Source organism: Tachyglossus aculeatus, chromosome X4, assembly GCF_015852505.1.
Source record: "Tachyglossus aculeatus isolate mTacAcu1 chromosome X4, mTacAcu1.pri, whole genome shotgun sequence".
Classification (NCBI taxonomy): domain Eukaryota; kingdom Metazoa; phylum Chordata; class Mammalia; order Monotremata; family Tachyglossidae; genus Tachyglossus; species Tachyglossus aculeatus.
This window is the reverse complement of record NC_052098.1, coordinates 4,276,199-4,288,709: the sequence shown is the minus strand read 5'-3', so window position 1 is coordinate 4,288,709 and position 12,511 is coordinate 4,276,199. Positions and strand designations below refer to the sequence as shown.

Below are 12,511 nucleotides of genomic sequence, written 5' to 3'. Positions count from 1 at the left end.
GAGCCTAGTTATCACAGACACAATTTCTTCTCCAATTTGAAGCCTGTTAAGATATAATCTTTTCCTTTAATATACTTATGTGTTGATGATTTCATTTCACATATTAAATGCAGCTTCATGTAAAATTGTGTTTTTAAAGTAGAGTACCTTTTTTTTTCCTGCAACAGAAAGAAAGGGATTGTCCTACTGTTCGGTTTACCTTAGATGTTCATTTTTACTTTTCTATTCATGTGTAATTGATTTCTACATCTTGACCTACCAGCGGTATAAGGAATCCAGTCTCTGGCAAAATCAAGGCTAAAATATTAAAGTTGCTAGCTAGCAATGTTTTTTTTCTCGATCATAAAATCTACCCCATGATTTGAGTCCACACTGCAGCTTTGAAAAGAAATATGGGGTAGGAGCAAAATGTAGATTTCAAGAAATTGTATATCTTCTCTATGAAAAACAAAACATAATGTAGTACGTGATCAGGCTAAGCATTTCACAATTTATCACCATACACTAACTATTAATTTTCAGCTATTTCATAGATTGTTTTCAGGTTTTATTTTTTTTTTCTACGTAGGAATTTTTCTTTGGTCCCAAGAATGTCAGAAAATTTCAGAAGAGCATTTCCCACCTTCCCTCCTCCCCCTCATCCTCCCAGCCAAAAAATCTGCAGGCAAGGTAGGAAAAAAAAATCAGTAGCAGATCGTGCAGCAGTGAAACCTCAAATAAAATCAGATCCAAAGTATCTCTTGTGGTTTCGCACAATATGGTAAAATTAGAGATTGCAGGAAACCAACAAAATTAAATTGGGAGCATTTGAAGAGAAACGACTGGGCTTTATGAAAATGACACATTGGACTGGCCTGTGTGCTTTTTTATCAACAATTTCTTTGTTGAGGCATAGATCAAAGGAACCTGCATATGTTTTCATTTTGTTCTAACTAGAAAATTACATCCAGATGTTTAATAGGCATTCTGTTGGTTTTTCTGCATTGATTAGATATGTTGGTTCTGTTTGCTTACAAGTGTAGCCGGATCATTAGCTAATGCAAAGAAATGTTTGCAGTGAGTTGCTAATTAGGTCTTTTGGAAACTCTCCCATGCTCAAGAACAATTTGTACAGTGGCCAGAAGAACTTGTGGTACTTGAGAAGTTGCTTTTCTTTCTGTGTCTGGGAAGAGGAAAAAAAAATAACCCGGCAGTCCCTTTCCCTAATCTGTCTTTGCCTACAGGGATTGCAGTTTGATCCCAATGGGTTGAAGTGCAAATAAATTAGGAGAAGAGACCACACACACATAGGAGCAGATAAACGCATGCTCACTGCCCGAGACTACCACCGTGCTACCTAAAAAAAGCTCAACAAATCGGAATTGCTTACCACTGCCATATAGAAAACGTTCAACATGCTTTCGAGCCAGATGGGGAAGCCCTTTTTGATAAATGGATGTACTTGAATTCACGATTGTTGTGCTCATAATTAAAAAAATGTCTCCTTTGCAATTTCAGTACTCTTTTTCAGGGGAGGGGAGACAAAGTTTAGGGGAGGTGGAGGAAGGAGAGACCAGTGGAGGGGGGAGTCTGATAATGAAGTGCTCGCTTTCACCATCTGGCCCCTTTCTACATTGTGAAAGCCGCAAATCGTGTCAGAGATATTATCCATTTACTCTGTTGTCAAAGAAATTGTTTTAGACTTCGTGGCTCCGGCCTGATAACCTTCAAGGTGCAACACCACCTTTCCACGCTGCTTGACAATTTCGGTGACCTGTATAATGAAGACCACCTGTCGGACGATCATGTTTTACATGATAGAGGAGGATTTCCCTGCAGACAGATATCACAACAGAGGAATACGCATAGCAGCAGAGACATAAATACCCCTCCTAAGGTCTGCTGGGTCGGCTGGGTGCTAATAGAGTCTGATTAATTTCCAATTTTTCACCCAAATGGAATCGTCTAATACACGCTTAGTCTTCTGGAAATAGTTCAGAGTGCACTTCTAGCAGGGCTCTCCAACCAGCCCCAAGTGAGATGTCCTTGAAAGACAAGAACACTATTCGGGGCTTTGTAGAAAACTGTCCATTGCACAAACCATTAATAATGGGGCTCGGAGAAGTTAGGTACCCTTTTTGAACTCATTTTAACGACTGATAATGGTTCTGACAATACACTTTTTTTCAGTTTAGGCATTTAGCTCAATAGGAGCCAAGAGCCTTTGGCAGACAAAGGGAAGAAGAAAGCAGTTAAACAGAAGCACAGTTGACACTTGTTCCAGGCAGCCCAGCCTACGTTTGTGCAGAACAAGTGAAGACCGCTGCCCTTAATTTCTGTGAAATGAACCACCTACCCTCCAGGCTAGTGGCTTTCATATAATCAACCTAAAACACAGAGGCCCGCTCTTCCCCTTTAAATGAAAAGGAAGCTTCTATTTTGGAAATCGAAATTTAAATGCCTATTCTGTTTGGCCTATAAAATTTGTGTCCGGCGGTTTTCCTGACCAGTTCCCACTCTGTAACCCTTCCCAGGCTTCCTTCCAATTTTTAAAAAAGGATAGACTGTTGATTTGGAAAGAATTGCCAAATTCAATAGGAGAGTGGAGATTATGAACCTCCCACTTTCAGAGCCTCAGTCCTACTTGCAGGGCCCATCAGGGAGGTGGCCACCGATGGCCCTCCCAAATCCTGGACAAGGAGGTGCACATGAACCAATAGTATTTCTCAGTTGATCAATCAGTCATTTGAGGAGCACTTACCATGTGCAGAGCTCTGTAATAAGTGCTTGGGAGAGGACACTACAACAGATTTGGTAGGCATGCTTCCTGTCCACAAGGAGCTTATATGGAAACCTTGCTGTGTGTGCTAAGCACTGTACTGAGCTCGTAGAAAAGTCTCATGGAGTCGGTAGACATGACCCCAAGAAGCTGACAGTCTACAGTGGGAGACAAACCTCTGGTTTCTAGCTCTCTTCCTCTCTTCAAAGCCCTAATGAGAGCTCACCTCCTCCAGGAGGCCTTCCCAGACTGAGCTCCCCTTTCCTCTCCTCCTCCTCTCCGCATCGAGCTCCCGCCCTACCTCCTACCCCTCCCCACAGCACTTGCATGTACTTGTACATATTGATTACTCTATTTTACTTGGACATATTTACTACTCTGGTTAATGATGTGCATATAACTATAATTCTGTTTATTCTGATGGTTTTGACACCTGTCTACATGTTTTGTTGTCTGTCTCCCCCTTCTAGACTGTGAGCCCGTTGTTGGGTAGGGACCATCTCTATTCATTCATTCACTCATTCAATCGTATTTATTGAGCTCTTACTGTGCAGAGCACTGTACTGAGCGCTTGGGAAGTACAAGTTGGCAACATATAGAGATGGTCCCTACCCAACAGCGGGCTCACAGTCTATAAGGGGGAGACAGACAACAAAACAAAACATATTAACAAAATAAAATAAATAGAATAAATATGTACAAATAAAATAGAGTAATAAACACGTACAGACATATATACATATATACAGGTGCTGTGGGGAGGGGAAGGAGGTAAGGCGGGGGGATGGGGGAAGAGGGGAGAGGGAGGAGGGGGAGAGGAAGGAGGGGGCTCAGTCTGGGAAGGCCTCCTGGAGGAGGTGAGCTCCCAGTAGGGCTTTGAAGGGAGGAAGAGAGCTAGCTTGGCAGATGTGCGGAGGGAGGGCATTCCAGGCCGGGGGATGACGTGGGCCGGGGGTCCACGGCGGGACAGGCGAGAATGAGGCACGGTGAGGAGATTCGTGGCAGAGGAGTGGAGGGTGGGGGCTGGGCTGTAGAAGAAGAGAAGGGAGGTGAGGTAGGAGGGGGCAAGGTGATGGAGAGCCTTGAAGCCGAGGGTGAGGAGTTTTTGCCTGATGCATAGGTTGATTGGCAGCCACTGGAGATTTTTGAGGAGGGGAGTAACATGCCCAGAGCATTTCTGCACAAAGGCGATCCGGGCAGTGGTGTGAAGTATGGATTGAAGTGGGGAGAGACAGGAGGATGGGAGATCAGAGAGAAGCCTGATGCAGTAATCCAGTCGGGATAGGATGAGCGATTGAATGAGCAGGGTAGTGGTTTGGATGGAGAGGAAAGGGCGGATCTTGGCAATGTTGCGGAGGTGAGACCAGCAGGTTTTGGTGACGAATTGGATGTGAAGGGTGAACGAGAGAGTGGAGTCGAGGATGACACCAAGGTTGCGGGCTTGTGAGATGGGAAGGATAGAAGTGCCGTCAACATTCTATGTGCTACCACTTGTACTTCCTAAGCGCTTAGTACAGTGCTCTGCACACAGTAAGTGTTCAATAAATACGATTGAATGAATAAATGAATGGTGCTAACCTTCTCACTGTGCCTCAATCTCGCCTGTCTCACCACCCATCCCTGGCCCCCGTCCTACCTTTGACCTGGAACACCCTCCTTCCTCAAATCCACCAATCGTTCTCCCCACCTTCAAAGCCCTGCTGAAGGCGCATCTCCTCCAAGAGGCCTTTTCAGACTGAGCCCCACTTTTCCTCATCTTCCACTTCCTTTCGCGCCACCCTGACTCTCTCCCTTTGCTCTTCCTCCCTCTCCCTTCCCCACAGCACTTATGTATATATCTGTAATTTTACTTATTTATATCGATAGCCATTTACTTGTATTGATGTCTTTCTGGACTGTAAGCCCGGTGTGGGGGCAGGGATTGTCTCTCTTTATTGCTGAATTGTACTTTCCAAGCGCTTAGTACAGTGCTCTGCATACAGTAAGTGCTCAATAAAGACGATTGAATGAATGATTGAATGAAAATATGGATAGGAATATGGATAGGACTGTGAGCCCGCTGTTGGGTAGGGACCGTCTCTATACGTTGCCAACTTGTACTTCCCAAGTGCTTAGTACAGTGCTCTGCACACAGTAAGCGCTCAATAAATACGACTGAATGAATGAATGATAGGACGAACAGGCGATATCGTCATGTGAGGTCACAGGTGTTTCTCCAGGCATGCAGAATGTGATGAGGCCATTTTGCAGACAACTGTGGATTTCCTCCTATCCTAGAGCATTCCTCAGGGACACCCCCCCCCCCCCACCCAACCCCCACCCAACCGTGACCTCACTTCTTCCAGAGCCTTAGCATTCCCCTCACAGGTCAGCATGAAGTCTGCAACAACTGTCTGATGTGTGTAACTTGGCCTGAACCTTTTGTTTTCTTTGAATAGTAAATGAAATTATTACATTTTCCCCGTGTGGTTAAAAGCCCATCTCATAATGCCTCAAATAGGAAAGGCATCCATAAAAAGATGATTACATCATCATGGGTTAGCTTTTTTCTGGTCACAGTAAAGTGATCTTGCTGATACATGATAGCTGAAGAGTCTTTTACATTGATACCTTTTTGAATAATAACCACTTTACTTGGTACCTTTGGGGGCCTTTTTATCATTCTTCTGTTTTGATTTTAACACAAAACCCATTTCCTTCATTCTGCAAAGACTGTCACCCCCAATGGTTATCTGCTAATATAAAATGGAAATCTTTAAATAAATCACGGTATTATATTGACAGCCCCCTGATGCATTGTTATATGGTGCATCAAGCTCAAAATCACCAGCAAACCTCCAATAAAAGCAGAGAACAAAATTGCCTGGATATTAAATACTTGAAAGCCATGAGCCAGTGGCAAATAAAGTTTATTTTCCCTTTGTAACCGCTGCTTTGAATATATGCTTTGTTGGCTTTTTTTCCGGGAAAACATTAAATCAAGAGTCGAGCCAGGTTAAATTTTTCTTTGGAGTTTTCAAAGACATTCAAGAAACAGATTATAGCTCTGTGCCCTAGGAATTAAAGGTTAATCTGAAAGAGAAGGGAAAACAGTTGATATTACATCTTCTGCTCAGGTGTACAGTGCATTCCTCATCCAATGGGCAGTTATCGCTTAGTACAGTGCCCTGTAGACAGAAAGAGCCCAATAAATACCATCGTTTGATTGATTCATGTTAATAAATGGATGTTTCCACCAAGGCTGTTGAAAGAGTAATGAAAATGGCATGATGGAGAGTGATGAAAACTCTTTACTGATTTTTTCACCATCGCTGTGTTGTCTTCCACCACGTTTATGTCACCACTCTTCCTTTTGAAGAAAAAAAATTTTTTTGAAGATTAAGAAATCTTGTATAGCAAATACAGTCTGCTTTTGAGTCATCCCTGTCAAATCCATAAATTCAGCTTGAGAGCACTTAAGGAGTGGAGCAAAGTTGCAAAACAAACACTCTGCAAAGCCCAGTGGCTCATCAGGCTTAACTGAACTGTCCAGTATTTCCCATCTTCTACAAACAGCTAATGATTATGCAAAATGCTAACACCTTAAAAAAAACCCTTCTGCATTACAATGACAGAAAAGGCCCCAAGGGAACCTCCTTATGTTCTGGTTTCACCATTTACACTCCCTACACTTCAGAAGAACTGGCAAGCTGCAATTGGCACTTGAAAAAGTGTTACAAAACACTGACGAGTATTAGAGAAATGTTGATTAATGTAAACAGATTGCCTCAAGGAATAATACCTTTCTTCAGATCAATCAATCAATCAATCAATTGTATTTATTGAGCGCTTACTGTGTGCAGAGCACTGTACTAAGCGCTTGGGAAGTACAAGTTGGCAACATATAGAGACAGTCCCTACCCAACAGTGGGCTCACAGTCTAGAAGGGGGAGACAGAGAACAAAACCAAACATATTAATGAAATAAAATAAATAGAATAGATATGTACAAGTAAAATAAATAAATAAATAGAGTAATAAATATGTACAAACATATATACATATATACAGGTGCTGTGGGGAAGGGAAGGAGGTAAGACGGGGGGGGTGGAGAGGGGGATGAGGAGGAGAGGAAGGAGGAGGCTCAGTTTGGGAAGGCCTCCTGGAGTAGGTGAGCTCTCAGTAAGGCCTTGAAGGGAGGAAGAGAGCTAGCTTGGAGGATGTTGGGAGGGAGGGCATTCCAGGCCAGGGGGATGACATGGGCCGGGGGTCGATGGCGGGACATTGGCTTTGAAATAAGCAGACGGCCCAGATCCATTGGCTTTGAAATAAGAGTTTCTACAGAGGCAGGTAACTTAAGATAATTCCTACCAGGATATCCTTAAGAAGTCACTGAAAGAAAGATCTTGAGTTTAATGGGGTAAGAAGGCAGTAGGGCAGTAAGTCTGAAAAGGCAAAGTTAAATCTGTTGGAAGAAGGTTTGTTCTCTCAATCAATCAATCAATCAGTCAATCGTATTTATTGAGCACTTACTGTGTTTAGAGCACTGTACTAAGCACTTGGGAAGTACAAGTTGGCAAAATATAGAGACGGTCCCTACCCAACAGTGGGCTCACAGTCTAGAAGGGGGAGATGGAGAACAAAACAAAACATATTAATAAAATAAATAAATAGAATAGATATGTACAAGTAAAATAAATAAATAAATAGAGTAATAAATACGTACAAACATATATACATATATACAGGTGCTGTGGAAGGAGGTAAGGCAGGGGGGATGGGGGAGGAGGGGGAGGGGGAGAGCAAGGAGAGGGCTCAGTCTCAGAAGGCCTCCTGGAGGAGGTGAGCTCTCAGTAGGGCCTTGAAGGGAGGAAGAGAGCTAGCTTGGCAGATGTGCGGAGGGAGGGCATTCCAGGCCAGGGGGATGACGTGGGCCAGGGGTCAACGGCGGGACAGGTGAGAACGAGGCACGGTGAGGAGATTAGCGGCAGAGGAGTGGAGGGTGCGGGCTGGGCTGTAGAAGGAGAGAAGGGAGGTGAGGTAGGAGGGGGCGAGGTGATGGAGAGCCTTGAAGCCGAGGGTGAGGAGTTTCTGCCTGATGCGTAGGTTGATTGGTAGCCACTGGAGATTTTTGAGGAGGGGAGTAACATGCCCAGAGCGTTTCTGGACAAAGACAACCTGGGCAGCGGCGTGAAGTATGGTTGAAGTGGGGAGAGACAAGAGGATGGGACATCGGAGAGGAGGCTGATACAGTAGTCCAGACGGCATAGGATGAGAGCTTGAACGAGCAGGGTGGAGGTTTGGATGGAGAAAGTGCACCACCCAGTTTTTCCTTAGACCTGGTGCTCAAACTTTTTAGCTGGATAAGAACAATGGGCAAATAAATCACATTTCCACCTAGAGCTATAGAGCGGATATCATCCCAAATATCGCCACAATATTTGAATGACAAGGAGGGCAATCGCATTGAAGCAATGCTGATTGCACAGCACTTACGCACTTATCTTTATATATTATAAATTATTTATTCATATTGATGTCTGTCTCCCCCGCCAGACTGTAAGCTCGTTCTGGGCTGGGAACGTGTCTGCTAATTATGTTGGATTGTACTCTCCCAAGCACTAGTACAGTGCTCTGCACATTGTAAGTGCTCAGTAAGTGCGATTGATTGATTGTCACTTAGATGATTGGGATATGTGAGGAGAAGACAACAGCAGGATACCCAAAATAAAGAGCTAAAAGCTGTGTTAGGATTCTGTTACCTGGGCAGTACACTGATCAATGTTGCAATGATAGACAAAGAAATAGTAAACGGAATCAAGAAGATCAGCACATCCTTTGAGAGAGTGGCAGAGAGTGGCGGCAGCTGGGTAGCAGGCTCCAGACCACATGAAAGATTCATTCATTCATTCATTCAATCGTATTTATTGAGCGCTTACTGTGTGCAGAGCACTGTACTAAGCGCTTGGGAAGTACAAGTTGGCAACATATAGAGACGGTCCCTACCTAACAGCGGGCTCACAGTCTAGAAGGGGGAGACAGACAACAAAACAAAACATATTAACAAAATAAAATAAATAGAATAGTAAATATGTACAAGTAAAATTAATCTACAGAGTTGTAGCGTTACCCAGCTTTCATTCATTCATTCATTCAATCGTATTTATTGAGCGCTTACTGTGTGCAGAGCACTGTACTAAGTGCTTGGGAAGGAGAAGTCGGCAACATATGGAAACGGTCCCTACCCAAAGACAGGCTCACAGTCTAGAAGGGGGAGACAGACAACAAAACAAAACATGTAGACAAGTGTCAAAATCGTCAGAACAAATAGAATTAAAGCTATATGCACATCATTAACAAAATAAATAGTATAGTAAATATGTACAAGTAAAATAAATAGAGTAAAAACCTGTACAAATATATACAAGTGCTGTGGGGAGGGGAAGGAGGTAGGGTGGGGGGGATGGGGAGGTGGAGAGGTGGAGAGGAAAAAGTGGGCTCAGTCTGGCAAGGCCTCCTGGAGGAGGTGAGCTCTCAGTAGGGCTTTGAAGGGAGGAAGAGAGCTACCTTGGCGGATGTGTGGAGGGAGGGCATTTCAGGCCAGGGGAAGGAGGTGGGCTGGGGGTCGATGGTGGGACAGGCGTTCTCTGTCTCCCCCTTCTAGAATGTGAGCCCACTGTTGGGTAGGGACTGTCTCTATATGTTGCTAACTTGTACTTCCCAAGCGCTTAGTACAGTGCTCTGCACACAGTAAGCGCTCAATAAATACGATTGATTGATTGATTGATTGATTGAGGAGGTTAGCGGTGGCAGAGGAGCGGAGGGTGCGGGCTGGGCTGGAGAAGGAGAGAAGGGAGGTGAGGTAGGAGGGGGCAAGGTGATGAAGAGCCATCTGTGAGAATGGACCTCGCTCAAGAACCCGGCATCTTGAGCAGTTCCACCAATGTCACTTGAGCCAAACTCAATACCCGATGGCAAGACATGATCACCAACAGTGAAGATCTGGAAGCTTTTGTTCACGTTAACACAGCTACACTGGGTGGGACACATGAGAAGAATGAGCCACAGCAGGCTATCCGAACAGTGGCTCTATGAAGAACTGAAACTGGGAAACTGAAAGCAGGGAGGGCAGAGGAGTGTTTTAAGAAGATTTTAATTACATTATAGGGAAGCAGCGTGGCCTAATGGAAAGAGCATGGACCTTGGAGTCAGAGGACTTGACTTGCTTCCTTTGTTCTTCCCCCCTCCCAGCCCCACAGCACTTATGTACATATCTGTAAGCAACCTGGCTCAGAGAAGCAGCGTGGCTCAATGGAAAGAGGCCGGGCTTGGGAACCAGAGGTCATGGGTTCTAATCCCGACTCTGCCACATGTCTCCTGTGTGACTTTGGCCAAGTCACTTCACTTCTCTGGGCCTCAGTTACCTCATCTGTAAAATGGGGATTAAAACTGTGAGCCCCACGTGGGACAACCTGATCAGCTTGTATTCCCCCAGCGCTTAGAACAGTGCTTTGCACATAGTAAGCGCTTAACAATGCCATCATTATTATTATTATCTGTAATTTATTTATTTGTATTGATGACTCTCCCCTCCTCCTCTCCTCCCCCCAACCCCAGACTGTCAGTTCATTGTGGGCAGGGAATGTGTGCCTGTTTATTGTTGTATTGGACTCTCCCAAATGCTTAGTACAGTGCTCTGTAAGCACTCAATAAATACAATTGAATGAATGACTGAATGAATGATCCTCCACTTGCCTGCTGTGTGACCATAGGCAAGTCGCTTAACTTCTCTGTGCCTCAGTTCCCTCATCTGTAAAATGGAGATAAAATCCCCCGCTCTCCCTCTCCCTTAGACTATGAGCCCCGTGTGGGATAGGGACTATAATCACCTCATTATCTTGCATCTACCTCAGGACTTTGTACAGTATAGCGCTTAACAAATACCATTATTCAAACTATTCAAACAATCAATCAATCCTATTGAGCGCTTTCTGTGTGCAGAGCACTGTACTAAGCACGTGGGACGTATAAGTTGGCAACATATAGAGACGGTCCATACCCAACAGTGGGCTCACAGTCTAGAAGGGGGAGACAGAGAACAAAACAAAACATATTAATAAAATAAAATAAATAGAATAGATATGTACAAGTAAAATAAATAAATAGAGTATAAATACGAACAAACATATATACATATATACAGGTGCTGTGGGGAAGGGAAGGAGGTAAGGTGGGAGAGATGGAGAGGGGGATGAGGGGGAGAGGAAGGAATCCGGGAAGGCCTCCTGGAGGAGGTGAGCTCTCAGTAGGGCCTTGAAGGGAGGAAGAGAGCTAGCTTGGCAGATGTGCGGAGGGAGGGCATTCTAGGCCAGGGGGATGACGTGGGCCGGGAGTCAACGGCGGGACAGGCGAGAACGAGGCACGGTGAGGAGATTAGCGGCAGAGGAGCGGAGGGTGCGGGCTGGGCTGTAGAAGGAGAGAAGGGAGGTGAGGTAGGAGGGGGCGAGGTGATGGAGAGCCTTGAAGCCGAGGGTGAGGAGTTTCTGCCTGATGCGTAGGTTGATTGGTAGCCACTGGAGATTTTTGAGGAGGGGAGTAACATGCCCAGAGCATTTCTGGACAAAGATGATCCGGGCAGCGGCGTGAAGTATGGATTGAAGTGGGGAGAGACAAGAGGATGGGAGATCGGAGAGGAGGCTGATACAGTAGTCCAGACGGGATAGGATGAGAGCTTGAACGAGCAGGGTAGCGGTTTGGATGGAGAGAAAAGGGCAGATCTTGGCAATGTTGCGGACCTGAGACCGGCAGATTTTGGTGACGGCTTGGATGTGAGGGGTGAACGAGAGAGCGGAGTCGAGGATCAATCAATCAATCAATCGTATTTATTGAGCGCTTACTATGTGCAGAGCACTGTACTAAGCGCTTGGGAAGTACAAATTGGCATCACATAGAGACAGTCCCTACCCAACAGTGGGCTCACAGTCTAAAAGAGTGGGCTCACAGTCTAAAAGAGGATGACACCAAGGTTGCGGGCTTGTGAGATGGGAAGCATGGTAGTGCCGTCAACAGTGATGGGAAAGTCAGGGAGAGGGCAGGGTTTGGGAGGGAAGACAAGGAGTTCAGTCTTGGACATGTTGAATTTTAGGTGGCGGGCAGACATTCAGATGGAGATGTCCTGAAGGCAGGAGGAGATGCGAGCCTTTCTTCACGATGACCAAGTTGAGCACGCTCAGGTTGACGTCCACAATGCAGCCACGCACGGACTTGCGCTTCTGCTCGCCGGTCCTCCGGGGGCGGTAGCAAGAGTGGCCCTTGCTGAGCAGCAGATGGACACGGTCGTGGGTGAAGACCCCTTGCTTCATGGGGAAGCCCTGCTTGTTGTTGCCGCCACTGATGCGGACCACGTAGCCCTTCCACTCCTCGCCCAGGGAGTTGGCCGGGACCTCGGTGGCCATCCACTTCTCGTAGAAGGTGCGCAGCTTCCGCTCATCGTCCACCTCGATGAGCTTCTGGCAGCCTGTGGCTGGGAAGGAGATGTTCAGCTTCATGGCTCCCACCGCCCCAGCTTGAGCCCAGCCGAGGGGCTCAACAAAGCTCAAACAAAGCTTCAGACAATGCTGCATCCCAGCTGAAAGCTGGGAGTTAATTGCTAGGAAAGACTTGCACGGTACAATGCCATCAAGAAGGGAGTGGCTCTGAACAAAACCTTCACTCTCACTGCGTCACCTATGCACTTGAATCTGTGCTTCTTAAGCATTTTGATGCTCACCCCGCC

General features: G+C 45.6%; 1 protein-coding gene across 1 annotated transcript; it reads right to left on the bottom strand.

Moving 5' to 3' along the window:
• Positions 1-1,217: 1,217 nt before the first annotated feature.
• Positions 1,218-12,306, bottom strand: LOC119948210 (40S ribosomal protein S6-like). Its single transcript, XM_038770117.1, has 4 exons — positions 11,920-12,306; positions 6,053-6,107; positions 5,400-5,490; positions 1,218-1,336 (listed from the first exon to the last, which is right to left on the bottom strand). The coding sequence occupies exons 1-4, from the start codon at positions 12,282-12,284 to the stop codon at positions 1,218-1,220; spliced, it is 630 nt and encodes a 209-aa protein (XP_038626045.1). The 5' UTR covers positions 12,285-12,306.
• Positions 12,307-12,511: the final 205 nt, after the last annotated feature.

Bases quoted from the DNA above. Each gene is read 5' to 3' on its own strand.
- LOC119948210 (XM_038770117.1), bottom strand. From the start codon at position 12,284: ATGAAGCTGAACATCTCCTTCCCAGCCACAGGCTGCCAGAAGCTCATC. The intron at 6,108-11,919 runs GCCTTCAGGACA...TTTCTTCAAAAG, and splicing joins AAAGGCTCGCATCTCCTCCT to GAAGAGTGGTGACATAAACG. The intron at 1,337-5,399 runs GTACCAAGTAAA...AGCTTTTTTTAG, and splicing joins TGATAAAAAGGCCCCCAAAG to GTAGCACGGTGGTAGTCTCG.